At 43.2% G+C, this 22,251-nt stretch overlaps 1 protein-coding gene across 2 annotated transcripts in view; it reads right to left on the bottom strand.

Annotated features, from left to right (window-relative positions):
• Positions 1–3,352: 3,352 nt before the first annotated feature.
• LOC145355465 (NACHT, LRR and PYD domains-containing protein 5-like) overlaps positions 3,353–22,251 on the bottom strand; it is a 37,355-nt gene continuing 18,456 nt past the window's right edge. For both annotated transcript variants that reach the window (XM_080207604.1, XM_080207605.1), the window contains exons 5-9: positions 19,782–19,811; positions 14,828–16,547; positions 7,389–7,475; positions 7,122–7,286; positions 3,353–5,011 (exon numbers count right to left, since the gene is read on the bottom strand). In XM_080207604.1, the coding sequence (XP_080063730.1) occupies positions 4,681–5,011; positions 7,122–7,286; positions 7,389–7,475; positions 14,828–16,547; positions 19,782–19,811 (2,333 nt within the window). In that variant the 3' untranslated portion in view covers positions 3,353–4,680. The remainder of the gene's footprint in view (positions 5,012–7,121; positions 7,287–7,388; positions 7,476–14,827; positions 16,548–19,781; positions 19,812–22,251) is intronic.

Below are 22,251 nucleotides of genomic sequence, written 5' to 3'. Positions count from 1 at the left end.
AAAGAGTTCTGCATCCGCCCTAATTGTAAAAAGTATTCTCTTTCGACGTGAAAAACTTTACTTCCTCTCTTTGTAAAGCGATCTGTAAATTTACACATTCATACAAGCAAAAGGGAAGATGCAAACCCTGGTTTAAACTCACTGGCTACTCAGCAGGAGCCTATTCCGGGCTCAGTTCAACTCCCCACAACCTCTGATTGACCTCTAAAAGGTCCATCCCGCACATAGGGCGGGAATAAACCACTTTTGCGTGACGTCAGAGGGGCTGGGCTACAGCTGCCATGACTGGGTCACATGATTTTGGCGGACTGTCAAAATGGCAAAGGATAAAGAAAGCGCGGGTTATCTCCGGTACTCTCCCAGAATTAGGAGTTAGGTTGACTGGCCATGCTAAATTGACCCTAGTGTCAGGTTAATTAGCAGGGTAAATATTAGGGGTTACAGGAATATGGCGTGAGTGGGATTGTGGTCAGTGGAGACTTTTGCACTGTAGAGAGTTTATGATTCTATGAAAAGTACAGCATAAGAACAGGCCCTTCGGCCGATCATAATGCCCTAACTAAGAAAAAGCCTTCTGCCCTTAGTCCATCCATATCCCTCTATTCCCTCCCTATTCATCTACTCATCCAGATTCCTCTTAAATATGGCTAAAGTGTCTGCTTCCACCACCTCCCCTGGCAGCATGTTCCAGGCACCCCCACCACTCTGTGTGAAAAATAGGTGAGTTACACATTGCAGGATTCCTAGCCTTTGACCTGCTCTTGTAGCCTCAGTATTTATATAATTGGTCCAGTTTAATTTTTGGTCAATGGTATTAACCCCCAGTATGTTGATAGTGGGAGATTCAACAGTGATAATGCCATTTAATGTCAAGGAGCAATGGTTAGATTGTCGCTTTTTGGAGATGGTCATTGCCCAGCATTTGTGTAGCACGAAAGTTTCTTGCCACTTGTCAGCCCAAGCTTGGATATTGTCCAGATCTTGCTACATTTGGACATAGGTGGCTCCAATATCTGAAAAGTCTCAAATTGCGCTGAACGTTAAGAACATAAGAACATAAGAAATAGGAGCAGGAGTAGGCCATCTAGCCCTTCGAGCCTGCCCCGCCATTCAATAAGATCATGGCTGATCTGTCGTGGCTCAGTTCCACTTTCCCGCCCTCTCCCCATAACCCTTAATCCCCTCTTTTATCAAGAACCCATCAACCCGCTTCTTAAAAATATTTAGCGAGGCAGCCTCCACCACTTCAACGGGCAGAGAATTCCAGAGATTCACCACCCTTTGAGTGAAGAAGTTCCTCCTCAACTCCGTTCTAAACCGCCTCCCCTTTATCTTGAGGCTGTGCCCCCTAGTCCTACTGTCTTTTTTGAGCGGGAAGAGTCTCTCCACCTCTATCCTATCCATCCCATTCATCATCTTATACGTCTCAATGAGATCTCCCCTCATTCTTCTAAACTCTAACGAGTACAAGCCTAGTTTATTCAGCCTCTCCTCATAGCTCAACCCCCTCAACTCCGGTATCAGCCTAGTAAACCTCCTCTGCACTCCCTCCAGGGCCAAAATATCCTTGCGCAGGTGCGGCGCCCAAAACTGCACACAGTACTCCAGCTGCGGCCTCACCAATGCCCTATACAGCTGCAGCAAGACCTCCCTACTTTTATATTCAATCCCCCTCGCTATGAAGGCCAGCATCCCATTCGCCTTCCTGACCACCTGCTGCACCTGCAAGCTGGGTTTTTGCGACTCATGCACAAGGACCCCGAGGTCCCTCTGCACCGTCGCCTGCTGCAGTTTTTCGCCACGTAAGTAATAGTCCTTCCTACCATTCTTCCTACCAAAGTGGACCACCTCACACTTGCCAACATTAAATTCCATTTGCCATTTCCTGGCCCATTCGCCCAGCCTATCTAGATCCTTCTGCAGACTCTCCACACCCTCCGCACAATTTGCCTTTCCCCCAATCTTTGTGTCATCAGCAAATTTCGACACCCTGCACTCGGTTCCCTCCTCCAGATCATCTATATAAATGGTAAATAGCTGAGGCCCCAGCACCGACCCCTGGGGCACCCCACTAGTCACCAACCGCCAATCCGAATAGCACCCATTGACCCCCACTCTCTGCCTCCTATTTGACAACCAATCCTCTATCCACGCTAACACCCTACCCCCAACTCCATGTCCCCTGACCTTCTGCAATAACCTCTTGTTGGCAGTTGGCAGTTGGCAGTTATCAGTGAATATCCCTACTTCAGATTTTTCTAATGGAAGTCATTGATGTGTCAGCTGAAGATGTTTGGGCCTAGAACACATCTTCCTTTGCGCTAAGTATGACTGCAATCAGTAAAGGGATCCCCCCTGAAATTAAAAGAGAAAATACTGAAAAATCTCAGCAGGTCTGGCAGCATCTATGAGAAAAGAGCTAATGTTTTGAGTCTAAATGACCCTTTGGCAAAGTATTTGAAATTTCAGCTCTTTTTTCTCCTTTTAGATGCTGCCATACCTGCTGAGATTTTCCAGCGTTTTCTCTTTTGGTTTCAAATTAAAGCATATGCAGTAATTTGCTTTTATCCAAGAGATCCCCCTTGATTCCAACTGACTGCAGTTTTGCTGAGGCTCTTTGATCAAATGTGGCCTTGCTGTCAAGAGCAGTCACTATCACCTCACATCTGGAGTTCAGCTCTTCTGCCCATTTTTGAATCAAGGCTGTAATGAGCTCAGGAGTTGAGTGACCCTGGTAGAATCTTAACTGAGCATCTGTAAGCATATTATTGCTAAGCAAGTGTTGTTAGATAGCACTGTTGATGATCCCTTCTACCACTTTACTAATGGTTGAGTAGACAGGTGGGGCTGTGATAGGCCACGTTGGACCTGTCCTGTTTTCTGAACGATTTTCTACAGATGCAAGTGTTGGAGCTGTGCTGGAAAGCTTGGCTAGGGGCATGAAAAGTTATGGAACACAAGCCCTCAGTACTATTGCCAGAGTATTGTCACAGCCCTTAGCTTTGCAGTATTCAATCCCTTTAGACATTTCTTGATATCACATGGAGAGAACTGAATTGGCTGAATACCAGCATCTGTGATGCTGAGGAACTCTGGAAGAGGCTGAGATGGAAGATCCACTCAACACTCAGAGAACACTTTGTAAGCTTCTGATTATGTTTTCTTTTACTTTCATTTTAAACTATCCCAGATCAGATGAGTATATATCACAGGCAATTAGTGTTAAAGCCTTAGAGGATTTGTCTAAAATACTCTATTATACTACAATCCATGATGGTAAATACCATTTGATATTGCCTAAGACAATTTCGAAGTGAAGGATTGACTGACAATAATAGTGATTTATGGGCAAGATAGATTTATTTGCAAGATTTACAATGTATAGATTTCCATTTAGTACAGGTTGAAAGACATCACTTAACTTGCACCAACTTGAAATAATGGAAAATATTCAAATCATTAATCATTACAATGTGTAGAGTATTTGCACTAACCAGTAACCAATAGAGAGATTAACTGCTGGAATCCTCCAGCAACCTTGCCTTCAAACCAATGTCAACTGCAAAGCTGCTGAAATTGTCCCATTTCTTGCTGAGGAATTAATCTATGGGATTGAATTGAAGAGTTCTTTCAAAGGGCTAACACAGGCAGAATGAACCCAATCCATGCTGAAAAGTTGTATGGCTGGGATTTAACACAGATGGTAACCATACCCACTGACAGGAAGTGGAGGATACATCTGCTGACTCTGGAAGCGAAGACAAAATTTTACATGGCTCAGATGACTGGATAAAAAAAAACAGTGATGGGAAGAAACCCTATAAATGACTAATTAAGGGCCACAATTGGCCAAGGTAGGTGCCCACTGTTGTGGGAAAATCACCACTCAGAGTCAGATTTATCGGACAAAGCTTTGGGAGAAGCACTGGGCACTCCGCAGTGCACGCAGTCACCTTCTCAACTTTAAAATGGCAGTTGAGCATCTTTTATACATTTTCAAATAATGGACAAGTATGGTCATTAGGCGTCAGCACATTGTTATACATAGAGTAGACAAGCATGGACATTTGGTAGTTAGCACATTGTTATACATAGACAAGTACGGACCTCGACAGTTAGCACATCGTTATACATAGGATAGATACATTTATGCCCCCCGTCAATGATTGATCTGGTTACCGAAACTGATTGTTTTGGTTCTGCTTCATCTCAAGCTAAGGTGCTTCAAGGTCTGATCTATTTCCTGCAGTAATGTAGACACTAACAGGTTTTAACTCTTTGTTGTGCAATGTCTGTGCCCAAGTCAGTACATCTTAATGTCTTTTCCCAGAGTCCATTTTGTGATAGGTAACCATCTTGTATCCTTTAATTTTGACTTTATGCTAACACCCACCACCTACCAAGCTGCTGATAAAATACCTGCACAGGCAGGTAGGTTCCCCCCACCAGCTCTAATTCTACTGGAGAAGTAGTTTATGATCAGTGAAATTAGGCTGAGAGCCAATGCTGGGCTTCATTTTTGATAATTTAGCAGCCTGCTATTGTCTTGATGGAAATAAGAAAGAACAACCCTCAACTATGACTGCTCCCTACGAATTATTTAATGCATGGTGATTTCCAACAATGTAATGGAAATGAAGATCTGGCTGAGAATAAGCCACATAAACCTCTGAATCACAATTAAGCAGTGGGAAACTGCTTCTCCCAGCACAGTTTCTTTTGCAGTTTTTGAATGTTCGCCTTTATTGCTTCCACTTTAGTTTGTGTGTGTTCACTGGTTATATAGCACATGCCTTCTTCAAGGTTCTTGAGTGTGACATCCAGGAGATTTGAAATCGACTCTGTATCATACTGTATTGATGTATCCATGGTCTCTTCTATTTGCTTATAAACATGATCAATCAGTTCTTCATCTTCTGTAATATAAGTAACGATCTTCAGATCGGAACGCTGCTTTTTGAGTTGCTGAATATTTCTCAAACCAGGCTTGCCAAATTTGTTTCCACATAAACTGAAAATAATAAAGTATTTTGGTTGTGAATACGTCTTTCCCTATTGGCTCTGTATACATTTGCTTCTGTCATGCGGAGGTGAAGTTATACACAGCAGCATTTAACCAGACATATATACATTATATAAATGTTATACTCTTGTGTAATTCTCTACATTATTCCAATCCAATTTCTTTTTAGTCTCCATGTTTTGCGTTTTCTCTCCTTACTACTCCTAGATGTCATGCATAATAGTGTAAGCTCATGGACAGTGTCCAGCAGCTGTCCTAAATATGTGAATTAACAGTGAGGTGAACTTGGACTCCCAATATTGAGTCATACCCAAAGGGAGTGGGGAACTGAGAGAAGGAGTTACAACTCTCTAGTCCTAATTATCTGATTTGAAATCTCTTCAAGTATGGCTCCACAGTATGGGTATGCAGTTGCAGAATTGACTGTTAGCCAACCATTTTAAGGGAGGCATGATCAATGAGCCCAATACTGTTCTTGCCCAATGTCCAGATATATAGCATGGAACAACCCAAGTAAAAGAGTCCGGAGCTGGTGAGCTTCACTAATTCAAGCAGAGAAATCTGAGCTTGGCAAAGTTGAAGATAATGAAACAAAAACAACAAAGGAACCTCAATGTAAAGTATAGGAGGTTGATCTCTTTTTGCAAACCACCAAAGTTGAATCTCACTTCCTGTATTCTACACCCTTGAAGAAGATGCTAACTCAGCTGCGGTGATTGAAATTAATCAAACCTTCTGTTTCTATCAGTGAAGCTGAAATTATCAACGAGAGATAAGTGTGATTTTAGTTTTGTTTAACTGTCACCCAAAGCAGCACTTAGCCAATTCCCTGGGGAGGATGTCCGTGCCTTTCTTTGGAGACATACAGTAACTTACAGCAAGAAATGGCTGGAGATTGGGAGATATAAAATAGAAGATATATTGAGCTGAGGGAGAAAGGAAATAGAATGGCAGAGATGAAAAGTAAAATGGGGAAGGAGAGACTGAGACAGCCAAAGGCGTGAAAAGATGGTGAATAAGTAACAAGTGGATTTTAATGATGCAATTTATCACAGGCATTTGTAAGAAGCTAAATCAAAACCTGGCATCCTAAGAGGCACAATGGTGCAATAAGTTGCACATTGCCATGTTGGGTGCAATTTTACCATCTTGATGTGCTCAGTGATCAGCACGATGAGCTGGGAGAACAGTGTGCAAAGCTAAAAATCCAATTCGCACCTGGTACAAAACAGTTTGCTATCTTCCTGGCTTCTTTTGAGTGATACAAATTGCTTTGCACCCTACCTAATTGACTGGATTCCAGTATTATTAGGACATTTGGCACAAATGAATCCCCCTTTCTGAATGCTTCCCACGTCTTTGGCAAAACATCACCCCAGCGCGAATCACCACTGGTCTGCAGTAGTCTAATTCTGGCAAGCTGGTCATGCCAGGGGCTGTGGAAGTTTTCGAAGCCCCTAGCTGGTTGGGGGCACGGCTGGGCAGTGCCCACCTAATGGTGTCCATTAGATGGTTACCAGACAGCCTGGCAGTGGATAGCACGCACAGCTGGTGTGAGAACAATAGCAGAGAGGGATTATGCAGTGGGGCCATGCAGGGCGGTAATGAAGGGGTGGATCTCAAAGTGGGGGCAGGTCAGGGTTCATGACAGGGAAGAATGCTGGGAGTCATGATGGGAGGGGAAGCATGTTGGGACCAGCCAGAGGACACATCTGGAAGGTACTGATGCCCCAGTGTGGGTGACACATGTCGGGTTGGGGGGAGAGTACTTCACCAATGGGGGGGGCAGGGGGGGGCTCATGTCTGTTGGAGATGGGAGGGGATCCCAGTGCACCAAGATTGATCCAACCTTGCAAAATTGTACCTATGAAGTCAGTTTCATGTCCCGCCTCCACTCCTCCCCCTCACCTCACCCTGTACCGGCACCGAGTTCCTTTAAAAAAGTGATTGAGTGTCAAAAAATTGTGCTCCAGAGTGCACCTGAGAGACTGGCGTGGTTCACCCCAGGTTTCCTGTTGCTATGACACTTAGAAAATTTTGGAAAAATTCTAGGAGTTTGGTGTAAATCAAACAAATATCAAATTAATTACAGACTTACTGCAGAATCTTAAGCGTTTCATTTTGTTTGAGATAGTCACTCATCTTCACCGTGTCATCATCAGTGATTTCATTATGATAAAGGTAAAGGAATTTTAAACTTTTGTTACTTTTGAGTGCCTCGAACAACATCTGAACTCCAGATTTAAGGATATTTGTTCCAATTCTAGAAAGGCAGAAGAACAGAACTGTCACAGCTTGTGATCTGCATTTAAAATAGATAAATTTTTGTTCTTTATGAACAGAATGATGTACTTGAAATACTTACGATAACTTTTCAACAACACAATCTTTCTCTTTGAGAATGTCACTGAAAATCTTGGCGGATTTCTCAGTCAGCTTGTTACAGCTTACTCTGTAATACAGGATGAAAGCAATTTGAATGAGGGTTAAATTAAAATGTTGTAACCTTTAATTGAAATTCAACAAATTTGATTTCCAGGCATATACAATGAGAGGAGCTGTAAAGGCAGCATGAACAATTCACTTTGCTAAAGTTTGTGAGACAAAGGACAAAATTTTCCCATGCTGTGAAGATGGCTTTGGAGGTGCGGGGGGTCCCTCCAGGAAATTGGACCAAATGTCAGACAGTTTCTCTAACATGTTCCAGCCTCTTTGTGCTTTTCCCAGTGGCAGCAAGCAGTTGCGATGGTAGCAGCAGCAGGAATCCAATCACGATAACCAAGGAGCCAGCTAGCACTGATTTTAAACCAATTTTGGCAACATTGTGTAAGCCATGATTTGTTAGCAACTATGAGGCAGATGCACATTTGGAGGTCAAAACTGAAAGAATTTAAATAGTACTGGCAGAAAATGACAAGGCTGCTATGTTTCGTCGAGACATACTTGCCAAATCAGCTTGACAAATTTTCTGGAATTTTTTTGATGATGTAACTAGTAGAGTGGACCAGGATGAATCAGTGGATGTTGTGTATCTGGACCTTTGAAAGGCTTTTGACAAGGTCCCACACAAGCAATTAGTGAGCAAAATGAAAACTCATGGTATTCAGGATAATGTATTGACCTGGTTGAGAACTGGTTGACAGACAGGAAGCAGAGAATGGTAACAAATGGGTCTTTTTCAGAATGGCAGGCAGTGGCTAGTGAGATTCTGCTGGATTCAGTGCTCGGACCCCAGCTATTCACAATTTTCATTAATGATTTGAATGGAGGAATTTAATGCAATATCTCCAAATTTGCAGATGTCTCAAAGCTGGGTGGCAGTGTGTGCTGTGAGGAGGATGCTAAGAGGCTGCAGGGTGACTTGGATTAACTAAGCGGGCAGATACTTGGCAAATGCAATATAATGTAGATTAATATAAGGTTATCCACTTTGATGGCAAAAAACAGGGAGGAAGATTATTATCTGAATGGTGGCAGTTTGGGAAAAAGGGAAATGCAACATGACTTGAGTGTCATGGGGAATAGTCGCTGAAGGTTGGCATGCAGGTACAGGAGGTAATGAGGAAAGCTAATGGCAAGCTGGTCTTCATAGCAGTAGGATTTGAGTATAGGAGTAAGGATGTCTTGCTGCAATTATACAGGGCCTTGGTTGAGGCTACACCTTGAGTATTGTGTGCCATTTTGATCTCCTAGTCTGAGGAAGCACATTCTTGCTATTAAGTGAATCCAGTGAAAGTTCACCAAACTGATTTCTGGAACGGCTGGACTAAGATATGAAGAGAGATGGGATTGACTGGGCTTGTACTCACCGAAATTTAGAAGAATGAGAGGGGATCTCATAGAAACATACAAAATTCTGATAGGACTAGACAGGCTAGATGCAGGAAGCATGTTCCCGATGTTGGGGAGGTCCAGAAGTAGAGTCACAGTATAAGAATAATGGGTAAGCCATTTCAGACTGAGATGAGGAAGAACTTCATTCAGAGAGTTGTGAATCTGTGCAATTCTCGCCACCGAAAGCTGTTGGGGCCACTTTGTTAGATATGTTCAAGATGGAGCTGGATGTGGCCCTTGCAGCTAAAGTGATCAAGGGATATGGAGAGAAAGCGGGAGTGGTGTACTGAAAATGCATAATCTGCTATGATTATATTGAATGATGGTGCAGGCTTGAAGGGGTGAATAGGCTACACCTGCACCTATTTTCCATGATTTTAAAGATTTCACTTTGAAGGATGTCTCTGATTGTCACAAAACTGCTGAGGTCTCAGCCACTCCCCAGATGTTGATGACAGTCCCAATGCTTCCTGCCTGCTCCTGTGCCCTGAGTAGCACTCTCACATGTGACAAGGGGTGGGACTGCTGAGATCACTTACTATGGATTGCGTTTGACTTCACCTCTCACCTCTGGAATCTGCTTGTCATTGAATTGAACAGCAAATGTGGAGGAGGCCTGCTGATTGGGTGCCTACAGTAAAATTAAGGTAATGGGCAGTGCTGGAACAGCGAGCAGAATCAGGACCCAGAAATGATCCTGATCCCTAATATGTTTTGAGTTTGGAAAGATTTTGCCCAAATTTCTGTCATTCAATGAACAAATAAGCTTTTGAAATATAACTGAGGACATAAATGTTTCTTAATTTTGCAAACTTTCCACTTTGTAGATGACCAGTTATGAAAATGCAATGCAACAATCAATAGTTTTATGATAACTGGATCTGTCCTCCATTTCATGTTTGTTTACTTCTCAACTATATTATGTCACTGTCCAAATTCAATGATAGAGATGAACTGCAGCAAGAGAACTCTTTTTCATTACATGTCTCCTTTTTTACCATCACCAATTTTTCTGTATTCTAATGTACAATGTATAGCTCTTCAACCATATAATTTCATTTCAATAAATAGATATAGAATACCAAAGTAATTTTATTAATTTAAGTGATATGGGCATTGCTGGCTGGCCAGCACTTATTGCATATCCCTAACTGGTGGTTGTGAGCTGTCTTCACTGTTGTAGTCCATGTGGTGCAGGTACACCCACAGTGCTGTGGGGGAGGAAGTTCCAAGATTTTGACCCAGCAGCAGTGAAGAAACAGTGATATATTTCCAAGTCAGGGTGCTGAGTGGCTCAGAGAATCACTTTCTATTGGTGATGTTCCCATGTGTCTGCTGCCAATGTCCTTCTCGATGGTGTTAGTCATGTGTTGGGAGGTGCTGTTTAAAGAACCTTGTGAATTTCTGCAAAGCATCTTGACCTTTGACAAGGTCCCTCATGGCAGACCGGTGCAGAAGGTGAAGTTGCTTGGCATCAGAGGTGCTGGCAAGGTGGATATAGAACTTGCTCAATCATAGAAGAGAGAGGGTAGCAGGGTGGATTTCTGATTGGAAGGCTGTGACAAGTGGCGTTCCTCAGGGATCAGTGTTGGGACCTTTGCTGTTTGTAATATATATAAATAATTTGGAGGAAAATGTAACTGGTTTCATTAGTAAGTTTGCGGGTGACACAAAGGTTGGTAGATTTGCGGATAGCGATGCAGACCATCAGAGGATACAGCAGGATATAGATTGGTTGGAGGCTTGGGCGGAGAGATGGCAAATGGAGTTTAATCCGGACAAATGTGAGGTAATGCATTTTGGAAGGTGTAATACAGATAGGAAGTATACAGGAAATGGCAGAACCCTTAAGAGTATCGGTAGGTAGAGGGATCTAGGTGTACAGATACCTAGATCACTGAAAGTGGCAACGCAGGTGGAGAAGGTAGTCAAGAAGGCATACAGCATACTTGCCTTCATCAGTCAGGGCACTGAGTTTAAAAATTGGCAAGTCATTTTCAGCTTTATAGAAGCTTAGTTAGACCGCACTTGGAATATAGTGTTCAATTCTGGTCGCCACACTACCAGAAGGATGTCGAGAATTGGAGAGGATACAGAAAAAAATTACCAGGATGTTGCCTGGTATGCAGGGCTTTAGCTATGAGGAGAAGTTGGAGAAAGTTGGAGAAGTTGGCAAGTTTTTTTTACACAGAGGCTGGTGGGTACCTGGAACTCACTGCCGGGAGAGGTAGTGGAAGCAGATACTATAGTGACTTTTAAGACACTGGACAAATACATGAATAGGATGGGAATGGAGGGATACGGTCCCCAGAAGGACAGGGGGTTTTAGTTCTGTTGGGCACAATGATCGGTGCATACTTGGAGGGCTGAAGGGCCTGCTCCTGTGCTGAAATTTTCTTTGTATTTCTCTGCCATTGTTCTTCAGTTGAGGAGGGACTGAGTGTTTGTGACAGGGCTGCCAATCAAGTGGGCTGCTTTGTTGTGGATGGTGTCAAGCCACTTGAGTGTTGTTAGAGTTGTACTCATCCAGGCAAGTGGAGAGGATTCCATTACATTCCTGACTTGTACCTGATAGATAGTGGAGAGTTTTTTTGGAGTCGGGAGGTGAGTTATTCACCACATGATTCCTAGCCTCTGACCTGTTCTTGTAGCCACAGTACTTGTATGGCTAGTGCAGTTCAGTTTCTGGTCAATAACAACTGCCAGAATGTTGATACTGGGCGATTCAGTGATGGCAGTACCATTGAATGTCAAGGGTTATGGTTAGTTTCTCTCTTGTTGGAGATGGTCATTGCCTGGCATTTGCGTGGCGTGCAAGTTTATTGCCAGGTCAGCACAAGCCTGGGTACTGTCCAGGTCTTGCAGCTTTTGAACATATATACTTCAATGTCAGATGAGTTGCAAATGTTGAACATCAGTAAACATCCCCTCTTCTGACTTTTAAATGGAAAGTAGATCATTGATGAGGCAGCTGAAGATGGTTGGGCCGAGGACGCTACTCTGAGGAACTCCTGCAGTGATGTCCTGGAGCTGAGATGACCAGCCTCAACCATCTTCCTTTGTGCCAGGTTTGACTCCAACCAGCAGAGTTTTCCCCCTGATTCGCACTGACTCCAACTTTGCCAGGGCTCCTTGTTATCATACTCAGTTAGGGACAGTCACTCTCAGCTCACCTCTGGCATTTAGCTCTTTTGTCCTGTTTGAAGCAAGGTTGTAATGAAGTCAGGAGCTAAATGATCCTGGCGAAACCCAAAGTGAACATTAGTGAGCAAGTTATTGTGGAGTACATGCCCCTTGGCAGTACTGTTGATGACCTCAAGTAGAGTGATGGAGGCAGTAATTGGCCACATTGGGTTTGCTTTTTATGTACAGGTACACTGATTACTTTTGATTACTTTTCCACATTGCTGAGTAGATGCCAGTTTATAGCTGTACTGAAACAGCTTGGATAGGGGTTTTGCAAGTTTTGGAGCACAAGTCTTTAGTAATGTTATTGGAATACTGTCAAGGCCAATACCCATTCCTGTAGCCAGTGTCTCCAGCCATTTCTTGATATCACACTGAATGAACCGAATCGGCTGAAGACCAGCACTTGTGATGCTAATGAACTCAGGAGGAGCCAAGATGGATCACCCATTTAGCAATTTTGTTTAAGATCGTTGCCTTATCTTTTGCAATGATGTTCTGGCCCCCCTCGTCATAACATGGAAATATTGTTTAATTGCTGACCACGGCTGAATGTGGCAGAACCGCACAGCTTAGATCTGATACGCTGGTTGTGGAATTGCTTAGCTCTATCACTTGCTGCTTGTGCTGTTGGGGCACAAACAGTCCTGTGTTGTAGCGAAACCAGCTTGATATCTCATTTTTAAGCGTGCCTATTGCTACTGCTGGCATGTCCTCTCGCATTCTTCTTTCAACCAAGCTTGATCCCCTGGCTTCATGGGAAATATGAGGTTACAGATTGTAGTTCAGTACATTTCTGCTGCTGCTAATGGCCCACAGCGTCTCACGGATTTCCAATTTTGAGCTACCAGATCTGTTTGAAATCTATCCTATTTAGTTTGATGGTAGTGCCACACAACATGATGAAGGGTATTAAGGCAAGGATAGATAAATTTTTGAACTGTAAAGGAATTAAGGGTTATGGTGAGCGGGTGGGTAAGTGGAACTCACAAAAAGATCAGCCATGATCTTATTGAATGGTGGAGCAGGCTTGAGGGGACCTGATGGCCTACTCCTACTCCTAGTTCTTATGTTCTTATGCATCTTCAATGCATCTTCTATGTTCTTTAGGACTTGACCAGCTCGGTCAGTGGTAGTGCTAGTGAGCCACTCATGGAGATTGACATTGAAATCCCCCACCCAGACTGCATTCCGCAACCTTGCCACCCCATGTGCCTCCTCCAAGTGGTGTTCAACATGGAGGAGTACAGATTCATCAGCTGAGGGGCACTGGTTTGTTGTAATCAGTAGGAGGTTTCCTTGCCCAAGTTTGATCTGATGTTGTGAAACTTCAAGGGATCCAGAGTTGATATTGAGGATTCCCAGGGCATCTCCCTCCCAACTGTACACCAGTGTGCCGCCATTGCCTCTGCTGGGTCTGGCTTGCCGTGGGACAGGACATATCCAGGAATGTTGATGGCAGTGTGCAGGACATTGTATGGTATGATTCTGTGAGTAAGACTATGTCAGGCTATTGCTTGACTAGTCTGTGAGACAGCTTTCCCAATTATGGCACAAGACCTCAGATGTAAGTAATGAGGACTTTACAGGTTTGACAGGGCTGGATTTGCCATTTCCGGTACATAGGTTGAGGCCGGTTGGTCCATCTAGTTTCATTTCTTTGACACATTTTAGTAGTTTGATACAATTGAGTAGCTTGCTAGCCCATTTTAGAGGGAATTTAGGAGTTAACCATATTGTTGTAGGTCTGGACTGGATAAGATGACAGATTTCTTTCCTTAAAGGCCATCAGTCAACCAGATGGGTTTTTACGACAATTGATAATGGTTCCACAGTGAACATTAAACTTTTAGTTCCAGATCTTTTATTGCACCCTGGGTCTCTGGATTACTAGTCCAGAAATGATATTGTTATGCCACCACCCTGCTGATATTAGACCAAGCTTGACTAATCCTATGATTCCCTGGTCTGTCCTCAGCCCTCAATAAACGAAAGCTCATCCACTGCTAACTGTATTCTCATTCACACCAATTCCCTGTACTCACTGACCTACATTAGCCTCCAGTCCATCAACACAGCAATCTTACAATTCTCATCCTCATGCAATTCCTCATCCAAATTCCTCAACAGTCTTAACTCCACATCATTCTGTAACCACACGTAAAAATCTCCAGGAACACTACATTCCTCCATCTCTGAGGATAGCACATTAGGATGGTATGGTGGCTAGCACTGCTGCCCCACAGTGCCAGAAACTGGATTTGATTCCTGGCTTGGATCACTGTCTGTTTAGAGGCTGCACATTCTTGAGGGCGTGGGTTTCCTCTGTGTGCTCTGGTTTCCTTCCAGAAGACATGCTGGTTAGGTGCATTGGCCGTGCTAAATTTTCCCTCAGTTAAAGTTTATTTATCAGTGTACCAAAACAAGTGCTGGACTGGGGTCACTAGGGGATTTTCACAGTAGTTTCATTGTAGTGTTAATGTAAGCCTACTTGTGACATTAATACGTAAACTTAAAACTTAAACTTTGCCCAATATCGACTGCCATGCCTTCAACTACCTTGTTTCTAAATTCTACAATTCCTCTGTAAATCCCCCCACCTTTTCACTCCCTTCTGTTTGGAGATGCTGCTTCAAGCATAGCTCTTTGATTGCCTGTCACGATATCTCCTCCTTTGACTTTCTAAAATTTTTATCTTATTAGGCTTCTGTTAAGTGACTTAGAATGTTTTACTCTGCAAAAGTTGCTATGTATATGTGGGTTATTACAGTTGTTTTTACTCACAAGATATATTTGCTCCTGGATAGTATTCCCTTGAGCTGTTCTATTCCATCATCCCCCAAGGTACAGAGTCTTAAATCCAATTCATCCAAGGTAGAATGACTGAGACAGTATGACAAAGCAGCGAGGTCTGCTGGGCTCAGAGAATTGTTGAAAAAATTTACATTTTTGATATATGGAGATACCGCTGCTGTTACAGTTGAATCATGCAGTTCAAAAAGACAACACATTAAATTCAGCAACTCTGACTTAATTCCTTGTTCAAGATGGTTTTTGAACCAAAATATCAGAGCTCGGGCTGTAGAGTGAGAGAGAGGAATGCTACAGTTCCACAATGTGCCATCTCTTCCTGCTGTTAAGGAGCCCATGAGAAGCTTTGTGAAATTGTACATTTTTTCTGTGTGTTCAGGTTTAAATGCTCTCAGGTAATATTGGCTTTTTTGATTCAGCGGTATTTTCCCAAAACACCAAAGATCCAGACATTTGATTAACTCTTCAGCATCATCAGTCAGTGAAGTTGCACAATACAAAGCTGCAAACTGTTCCTTCACCACAATATGCGGGAACTCAAAAATTCTTTGATTGTTACACTTCTTTTCTAGGATAAGATTTGAGAAATACTTTGAAAGAACGTTAGGGTCTATTTCATAGGCACCCAGATCAGCTGTCTTCATTTCAAGTTTTCCTGACAGCAAATTGTTGAAGGACAGTTCTCCCAATTTCAGGATGGTGTCTTTAAGCAGTTTCTGTTCAGGCTCAGACTTATCAATGATGATAACTGATTCTTCATTTTTAACCAGGCTGTAAAGGAACAGCAAGAATATTTTGCTGTGTGTCACTGGCATTTTTGCTATTTTAGCAGGACTGCAGCTATATCTGTCCAAAATACTGCACAGGATATAACTGTTGAGGGGATTAGAAGTCAGGCAGTTGATGGTCTCATTTTCTGTAATGCGTTGATACATTTTTCCTGCTTTTTCCTCTTCCCCCTGATAGAATACTTCACAATATCTTCTCAACTGATCATTGGTAAACCCGGAGATAATAAGCATGCAATCAAAATATTTCTTGATAGCTTTGATCTGCTCAGTATTCCAGCGGGAGGTAACCAATACTTGAGTTGTTGGAAGGAGATGCTTGGAAATTATTCTGGAAACAAGGATATTTACTTCAGCCTCAGAGTCTACATTAAAATTATCATCCAATGCGTCCCATTGCAACTGATGAATGAATTCATCCAGTCCATCCAAAATGATCAACACATCCTGAGGGTTATGGAGAAGTTCTGTTAGGACTGATGACAACGGCTCACAATGTTTCTTAAACAATTTCCGTAGAGTAGTCTTCCCTTCAACGTCATTGAAGTCACAAAATCTGAACACAATGATGCACTTGATCGGCTGACTTTGTTGAGATGCTGCCCACTCTTGCTGGATGCTGCTCACAGCCCAACTTTTCCCTACTCCTGCATCACCCACCAGCAGGACTCGCTTTGAAGAGCAGTTTCCTTCCTGGGGCAATGACAGGAGATGTGCAGCTTTCACTTCTCTCTCAATATCCGAAGCACCTGCCCCCACAATATCGTCTCCAGTGTTTTGCTGCTTTGGACAGGTGACTTTCACAGTTCTGGCAAGTGAGCTATAGTTTTTGAGTGTCCCATGTGACATCTTGTCGAAGCAATCTGTGTTTCTCAAAGTGTATTCCCTGAAACTTCGAATGGCATCTGGAAGGGAATGGTTGAATTTCTCAACATGAGTTTGTGTTAGTTACAATGGATGAACAAAACATGGGAAAAATGAAATTCCAAAAGAGGCAGCAGATATTCAATTAGTTACACAGCCAGCTTTTATAAATGCATATTTCCTTTTAGATTCTAAAATGTTATAATATTTACTAGTTCTATCTCAGTATTTGGTAAATGGGGCAGGATTTTGGTGGTGAAATGAGGACAGGAACTGAGATGAAAGAATTCCTCATTTCCAGACCTGTATCATCTGTTTAGAATTTGGATTCTTCTGAGTGTGTGTTTCAGGAATTGTTTTCGGACAAAGTGTGGAACTGTCTTCCATTTAGTATCTGGATTCACCCTCGAGCTTAAGGACATGGGCATAAGGATGGAATATAAATATCCTGAGAAAAATAAATTAAAATGATCTCAGCGTGAGATGAAAAACATTTCCAGTCTCATGTCAAAAGAAGTATGGATAATGGATCACTAAATTCAAGGGAAAGAATTTTGACCCCCAACATCCAGACCAATTGTGTGCCCTAAGCTTGCATTTCTTAAAGTCTGACCAGTGAGCTCTTTTCCCAGAGGTGGCCTCCTAGTTGACCACTTCTGTGCTCACTGTTTAAATAAGGAAAGCAATCTGCCAACTCAGTCGGAAGGCCAATAGCTCCGGAATCTTGGCAGCTCCAAGAACTTCAAAATGGAGTATTCTCAAAAACATAAATTTAAATTTCAGAGGGTCACACAGGCAGGCTTCTTGAAGCAGAGGAGTAACCCCTCATGGCAGGATTTTGCCCATAACTATGGCCATCGCTGCTAGTGATCCCCTCCAGTGATGGAGCCTCTGTTTTCAATGACCGGTTGAATAGAAGGGGGTCTTTCCCTGAGGAACTGGTAGCTTCCAAAGGCTGCGAGCAGAAGACAACATGAAGGTGATCCCTCTCAATTGCCCCTAATTAGAGCCTTAAATAAGCAAGTCTGCCTGGTTCCATTCAGCTCACAAACATGAATTTTTCAGTCCGTCCCTGGAAAATGTACTTGACAGTGAGAATGTGTTAGGGAGCGATTTCAAAGTGGCACCCTGCTGTTTTCCCAGCCACCACCCCCCATCCCCTTGCTGAAACTGACATCTCCTCTCTTCCATAGGACTTCAAAGGACTTGTTCACACCTGCAGCTTCTGATAGAAAGGGAGTACCTGCTGCAGAATGGAGCGCTGCAGTGATTTAGAAGTCTGCCAACTGTCCAGGGGGCAAGGAGGTTAAAGTGACTGGCCATTTCAAAATTTTATAGCTGACAGTCAGGAATGAAGATGTTAATCACAGAGCTGTCAGAAATCACTATGCAAGGGTTATCTTCAGGTCAGCTAGAAGGGGCAGTCCCGCCATGACACCCCCAACCTGGGAGAAAGTGTTGAGATCAACCCTTTGCCCCAAGCTCAAACCCACTCAACCCCAGGAGCCTTGGGGAACCATCCTTCTGTAGTCTGGCAGTGGCAGAGGGGCACATGACCACTGGACATATCTCCCTAATCCCCCTTGGGGCCCAAGGCTCCAGGCCAGTGTGTTAGTGCCATGAGGCAGTACACCATTGACACTGCCAAGGCACATGGCCTGAATGAGGCGGGGAGGCTACACATCATTTGTGGGTGGATGCTTGTCTTTGCTGAGGCATTGGTGATGCACCCCTGGTCAATTTCAGGGTGGGGGGGGGGGGGGGGGGTCACCATTTCCATTTCGGTGGGGTAGGAGTGTGTGTCTCCGACCACGAAGATTAGGGCACCTTTGAGAAGCCTGTCTGGCTGGTGGGTTGCTCGGGATGCACATATTTGGATCCATAGATGTGCTAATGGGAAACATCTGGTGTTCTGATTCAGGAGAATCTCATCCTATTGCTTTTGAAACAGTTTAGAGAAGATTCATTCAACTTTTTCCTACAACGAAGGGCTTATTGTACAGATTTGGCCCACACCCACTGCAGTTTAGAAAAATGAGAGGTAATATTACTGAAACGTACAAGACCCTGAGGAAACTGGATTGGGAGAACGGTTCCCCTTTGTGGTGGAGGCTGGAATGAGAACCCCAGTTTAAGAATGTGGTCTTCCCTTTAAGACAGATGAGGAAAAAATTTTTTTCTGAGGGTCTTAACTATGTAGAAATCTTTTCCCCAGAAAGCAGTGAAGTCCTGGTCACTGAATTTATTGAAGGGAGAGTTAGAGATTTGATAGATATAGGGTGGGATTTTCCAGCTGCACTTATCCCAAGGCTGGAAAATCCCGCCCGAGGTCACCAGATCTTTGCATGATCTGTGTCCCGCTTGCCACGATTCCTGTGGACAGGACAGGAAAATTCCATCCGATGAGTCAAGGGTCATGGTGGCCAGACAGGAAAGAAAAACAATTTAAACACAGCCAAACCAGCTAGGATCTTACTGAATGGTGGAGCAGGCTCAAAAGACCACATGGCCTAATCCTGCTTCTAAGTCCTATGTTCCTTTACCTTGTTACTCAACACAAAAGGACCATCTCAATTTCATAACCAGACTGTCAAATGGAACCTGTGAGAAAAGGTTACCCAATTTGAACCTGTAGTTGAATCCTAATTTATAATCCTAATTTATAGACATGTAAAATGCTGCAGGACTAAGCAATCAAAGCTGAAATACTCAGAACAGAGTTTCAATGGAATGTGGTTACTCCCCAAGAGACTAGGTTGTAGAAGAGCATTCCAGGGAATTATTTGGAAGAACTAAAGGAGCATGAAAAACAAGTCAGATTTCTCATCAATGTACGGTGTGGGGTGGGACATCCAGGTGACATTATCAATGACTTAAAGGAAACCTCTCTTCCTATTTGCCCATGGAAGTTGACAGGTCGCTATGGGAAAAAATTGAACTGCAATTATCTATTAGACTGTTCATGTGTTCTGAAAGGAGTAAACTTGATAAGTTAATTTTTTAATATGTTCTCAATATACATAGCTTAAAACTGACGTATGTCTATAGTTTTTAACCTCCTTTAATATATGGAGTCCAAGTTCCAGATTACTTAATGGTAAGAATTCTATTTTTGCCTGGCTAAGTTACAAAATCAAACATGTCACCACTGTTCATTCAGCACTGAGTGAGGTTCTTTTTGGAAAACTGAATTCAAAACAAGTTTTATTATTGTGGTCAGTTGCAGTAGCATTGTATATTCTAGAATCTAAGACAAACACAAAACAGAACATTACCTTCCACAGCGTCTACCAGCAAAGGCATTCCTGAAAAAACAAAATAAGCTTGAGTTAGTTTCTGCCTCTTAACAGATGGTCTCACTTACTGCTATTATAGGAAATCATTCGGTTCCTCAAGCTTGCTCCAACATTCAACTTGATCATGGCCGATCTTCTATTTCAAAGCCTTTTTTCCTGCACTATTCCTGTATCTCTTAATACTTTTACATCTAGAAATCTATTTATGTCTGCCCTGAATATACTCAATGACTAAGTAACCACAGCTGACCGAGGTATAGAATTCCAAAGATTCATCACCCTTTGAGGAATGAAATTCCTTCTTATCTTAGTCCTAAATGGCCTACCTCTCATTCTGAGATTGTGTCCCTTGGCTCTTAGAACCCAAGGGGAATCATTCTTCCTGCAACTACACTATCGAGCCACGTATGCTTCAATGACACCACCTCTCATTTTTCAAAACTCTTGAGAACATACCTCCTCAATCTCCCTTAACAAGACAATCCCACTATTCCAGGCATGAGTCTGGTGAACCTTTATTGTGCTATCTTTACAGCAAGCATATATTACTTAAGGTAACAAGACTAAAACTGTGTACAATGCATCAGGTACAGTCTCACCAAGGGGAATTACAGCAAGATTTATTTACTTCTGTACTCAAATCGTCTTACAACAAAGGCCATCATATCATTTGCTTTCCTAATTGCTTGCTGTACCGGCATGTTAGCTTACAGTGACTGGTGAACAAGGACACCCAGATCCTTTGGACATCAACACTTCCCAATCTCTCACCATTTAAGAAATACTCTGCATTTCTATCTTCCATTTGGAAGTGGGAAATTTAACATTTTTTTCACATTATGTTTCATTTGCCAAGTTCTTTCCCATCCACTTAGCCGGTCTAAATCTCCTTCAATCCTCCTCACAACTTGCATTCCCATCTAGTTTTGAGTCATCAGCAAACTTGGAAATATTGTATTTGATCTCCGCATCCAAATCATTGATATAGTTTGCAAATAGCAGGGGCCAGAAGACACTGGTCCTTATGGTGACTCATTAGTCACAGCCTGCCAACCTGAGAATGACCCTGAATGTTGGACCCTTAGAGGATGAGAGGGGGGATTTAGTGGTGGGAGATGAGGAAATGGCTGAGGCCTTAAACAAGTTTTTTGCCTCGGTCTTCACCGAGGCAAAAATAGTTTGCCGGATATTAAAGATAGAAGGATGGTAGGAGTTGAGGGCCTGAGTGCGATTATTGTCACTGGAGAGCTAGTGCTTGATCGACTAGCGAGACTGATGGTGGACAAGTCCCCAGGACCGGATGGAATGCACCCCAGGGTTCTGAAGGAAATGGCAGAGGTGATAGTGGATGCCTTAGTGATTATTTACCAAACTTCGCTGGATTCCGGGGAAGTGCCGGAAGATTGGAAAACGGCTAATGTTACGCTGCTGTTTAAAAAAGGTAGCAGGCAAAAGGCAGGGAATTATAGGCCAGTTAGTTTAACGTCTGTTGTTGGAAAAATGCTTGAATCTGTCAACAAAGAAAACGCGGGGCACCTGGAAAGGAATGGTTTGAGAGAGTAGACGCAGCACGGATTCGTTAAGGGGAAGTCGTGTTTGATGAATTTATTGGATTTCTATGAGGATGTGACTAGTGCGGTAGACAGAAGGGAACCGGTGAATGTGGTGTTTCTCGATTTTCAAAAGGCGTTTGATAAGGTGCCGCACAAAAGGTTGCTTCAGAAGGTTAGGGGGCATGGAGTTGGGGGTAAGGTGTTAGCGTGGATAGAGGATTGGTTATCCAATAGAAGGCAGAAAGTTGGTATCAATGGGTGCTATTCTGATTGGCAGTTGGTGACTAGTGGAATGCCGCAGGGATCGGTGCTGGGGCCTCAGCTATTTACCATTTATATAGATGATCTGGAGGAGGGGGCTGAGTGTAAGGTGACGAAATTTGCTGATGACACAAAGATGAGTGGAATAGCAAATAGTGCGGAGGGTGTGGAAAGTCTGCAGAGGGATCTGGATAGGCTGAGCGAGTGGGCGAGGACCTGGCAGATGGAGTACAATGTTAGCAAGTGTGAGGTTATCCACTTTGGCAGGAATAATATTAGGAGGGATTAGTATTTAAACGGCGAAAAGCTGCAGCATGCTACGGTGCAGAGGGACCTGGGGGTCCTTGTGCATGAGTTGCAAAAACCCTTTCTGCAGGTGCAGCAGGTGATCAAGAAGGCGAATGGGATGCTGGCCTTTATAGCGAGGGGGATAGAATATAAAAGCAGGGAGGTCTTGCTGCAACTGTACAGGTGAGGCCGCAGCTGGAGTACTGTGTGCAGTTTTGGTCGCCGCACCTGCGCAAGGAAATTTGGGCCTTGGAGGGAATGCAGAGGAGGTTCACTAGGCTGATACCGGAGATGAGGGGGTTGGACTATGAAGAGAGACTAAATAGACTGGGTCTGTACTCATTGGA

The sequence above is a fragment of the Carcharhinus amblyrhynchos genome, chromosome 19 (genome assembly GCF_965287045.1).
Source record: "Carcharhinus amblyrhynchos chromosome 19, sCarAmb.v2.hapA, whole genome shotgun sequence".
NCBI classification, from domain to species: domain Eukaryota; kingdom Metazoa; phylum Chordata; class Chondrichthyes; order Carcharhiniformes; family Carcharhinidae; genus Carcharhinus; species Carcharhinus amblyrhynchos.
Note: the sequence above shows the minus strand (reverse complement) of the source record. Positions and strands in the feature narration are given on the sequence as shown.